General features: G+C 54.1%; 1 protein-coding gene across 1 annotated transcript in view; it reads left to right on the top strand.

The window, feature by feature from the left end:
• Window positions 1-3,059: 3,059 nt before the first annotated feature.
• The window catches only part of RDH13 (retinol dehydrogenase 13), a 12,450-nt gene continuing 12,410 nt past the window's right edge, over window positions 3,060-3,099 (top strand). Inside the window, exon 1 of the mRNA XM_008065082.2 lies at window positions 3,060-3,093. Coding sequence (XP_008063273.1) covers window positions 3,060-3,093 — 34 coding nt within the window. The remainder of the gene's footprint in view (window positions 3,094-3,099) is intronic.

Here is a 3,099-nt window from a genome sequence, read left to right as displayed (position 1 = left end):
CCCGCGGGCTTAGGCAATCCACTCACCTCAGCCTCCCAAAGGTGCGGGATTACAGGCTGAGCCACCGAGCCTGGCTAAAAAAAAAAAAGATTTTATCGCCCAGGCTGGAGTTCAGTGTCACAGTCATGGTTCACGATAGCCTTGAACTCCCAGACTCAAGCAATCCTCCTGGCTCAGCCTCCCAGGTAGGTGGGACTACAGGTGCGCACCACCATGCCTGGCTAATTATTTATTTATTTTTATTTATTTTTTGAGTCAGAGTCTTACTCTGTTGCCCAGGCTGGAGTACAGGGGCATGCTCATGGCCACCACAGCCTAAACCTGCTGGGCTCCAGTGAACCTTCCACCTTAGCTTTTCAAGTAGCTGGAACTACAATTAGCTGGGACCCAAGCACACAGGGTTCATGGTTTTCAGGCACTAGAGAAATAACGTGCCTCTCTCCAAGGGAAAAACAAGCAAGCAACAAACAAACAAACACACACAAAACACACTAGCTCCCGACTGCAAAATCTGCAAAGCAAAAGCGAATACATTTCACTTTATGTCTATAAAGCAAATGTTTCATCAACCTCAGGAGTGAAAGCCAGACATTTGGAAACAGTGTATCCATCAGACATTTCTCCCTTTATAACTTTGTATCCTTTGATCAATTAAAGAATAGCAAATTAGCCGGGCGTGGTAGAGTGTGCCTGTAATTCCCGCTACTCGGAAGGCTGAGGCGGAAGGATCGCCGGAGCCCAGCTGGTCGAGGCTGCGGTGGCCGGGAGCGGCCACTACACTCCAGTCTGGGTGACAGAGTGAGACTCCAACTCAAAAAAAAAAAAAAAAAAAAAAATAGCAACAAACCAAAACACACTTGCTGAATGTGAGATGTGGGTAGTTTTTTCTTTTGCACTTTTTTGAGGCAGGGACACTCCCTCTGTTGCCCAGGCCCAGTGCAGTGGCACCATCATGGCTCACCACAGCTTCCACCTCTTGGGCTGAGATGATCCTCCTGCCTGAGCCTCCTGAGTAGCTGGGACTTACACGTGTGTGCCACTACACCCGACTAAATTTTTTTTGTCGAGACAGAGTCTCACTGTGTTCTAGGCTAGTCTCAAGCAATCCTCCTGCCTTGGCCTCCCAAAGCGCTGGGATTACAGGTGTGAGTCACTGCACAAGGCCGAGATGTGGTTGCTTTAATACACTTGAGATGGTGGGTGCTTAAGTCCTACAGTCTTTTTTCTTTTCTTTCTTTCTTTCTTTCTTCAGCATCCACTCCTCAGCTCTCAAAGTCTTTTTTTTGAGTTGGAGTCTTACTCTGTAGCCCAGACTGGAGTGCAGCGGCATACTCACAGCCACTGCAGCCTCAGTCTACTGGGTTCAGGTGATCCTTTCACTTCAGCCTTCCAAGTAGTTGAAATCACAGGTATGTGCCACCCACAATGCCTGGCTAATTTTTTTTGAGTTGGAATCTCACTCTGTTGTCCAGACTGGAGTGCAGTGGCTGCTCCCGGCCACCGCAGCCTCGACCTACTGGGCTCCGGCGATCCTTCCGCCTCAGCCTTCCAAGTAGCTGGAACTACAGGAGCGCACTACCATGCCCAGCTAATTTTTTGATTTATTGTAGAGATGAGGTCTCGCCAAGTTGCCCAGGCGGGTCTCGAACCTGCGGACTCAGGCAATCCACTCACCTCAGCCTCCCAAAGCACTGGGATTACAGGCTGAGCCACCAAGCCCGGCCTCCCGGCTAATCTTTAAAAAAATTTATTGTAGAGATGAGGTCTCACCAAGTTGCCCAGGCTGGTCTCGAACCCTGAACTCAATCTTCTTGCCTTGGCCTCCCAAAGTGCTGGGATGACAGGCTTGAGCCACTGCACCCGACCTCCTACAGAGTCTTAACATAGCCCTTCCTGCCTGTGCAGCCTCATTACAGCAGGGTTCATATGATTGTTTGTATGATGGGGAAGATACTCCTAGTTAGGGGGACTGGGCCGAGTTCTGTTTCCAGTGTTGGCTTTCCTGGAGCCTTGGGAACTGTCAGGGAGAGGAGCTGGGGTTCAGATATCATTGCTTTGGGATAGTGAGAGCGGGTGCAGAAGCCCAGAAGTGCACCCCAGCTTAGTGGGGGTGACGATCACATATAGGTAAGCAGGAGTCTCTGGGACACTTAGTTTAAGACGGCAAGACGGAGTCCAGGGAAGATGACTCTGCGGGATCATAGATGGCAATGAGTCTCTCTGAGCATTTGGAACTGAGTCCAGGCTCCAGACCCTCCTCTCTCAGACCCAGGGATCCAGGCCCCAGGCCCTCCTCCCTCAGACCCAGAGGTCCAGGCATTCATCCTCCTCCCTGAGACCTGGGAGTGCAGACCCCCAGCCCCGCCTCCCTCAGACCCAGGGGTCCAGGCCCCCAGTCCAGTCCCTCCTCCTTCAGACCCAGGAGTCTAGACCCCCAGCCCCTCTTCCCTCAGACCCAGGAGTCCAGGCCCCAGCCCTCCTCCTTCAGACCCCAGAGTCCATACCACCCCACCCCTCTTCTTCCTTAGGACTCTAGGCGGTTGTTTATCCCCAAGCTACTAAGTCTTGGTTTCAGCATGGAAATCCTCACATTCTCCCACAAAGTCTATGAAGAAGGTACTATTGATCGACACATATTTTTACATTAGGAAACAGGTCGACATAGCCAGAAGACACACGGTGGGAGGAGCGGGGGGGGGGGTCGCGGTCTGGAAGTGGCAGCGGTGGGATTCGAACCTGAAGTCTCTAGAGATCTGCTCTGCGCCTTATGTGGCGGCGAGTGTGACGTCATTCGAACGGCACGTAGACCCCGCCCTCACGGCCACGGCCACGCCCCCAGCCCTCGGGAACTACCATTCCCAGCGGTGACCGCGCTCAGGGCTCTTCCCTATAGGCCCCGCTCCTGGAAGCCCCGCCCCCAGACCCCGTGCCACGCCCCCAGGCCGGATCCCGGAATACCCGGGCCTGCGGCGCCGGCACCTCCCCGCGTGGCCGGCCGGGCTGCACGCGCTTATTCGCAGCCGCCCCGGCGCCGCGGCGACCCCCGCCCCCAGCTCGGCATGAACCGCTACCTGCTGCCCCTGTCGGTGCTGGGCACGG

This window comes from Carlito syrichta, unplaced genomic scaffold (genome assembly GCF_000164805.1).
Source record: "Carlito syrichta isolate Samal-C Ts95f unplaced genomic scaffold, Tarsius_syrichta-2.0.1 Scaffold308154, whole genome shotgun sequence".
NCBI classification, from domain to species: domain Eukaryota; kingdom Metazoa; phylum Chordata; class Mammalia; order Primates; family Tarsiidae; genus Carlito; species Carlito syrichta.
Note: the sequence above shows the minus strand (reverse complement) of the source record. Positions and strands in the feature narration are given on the sequence as shown.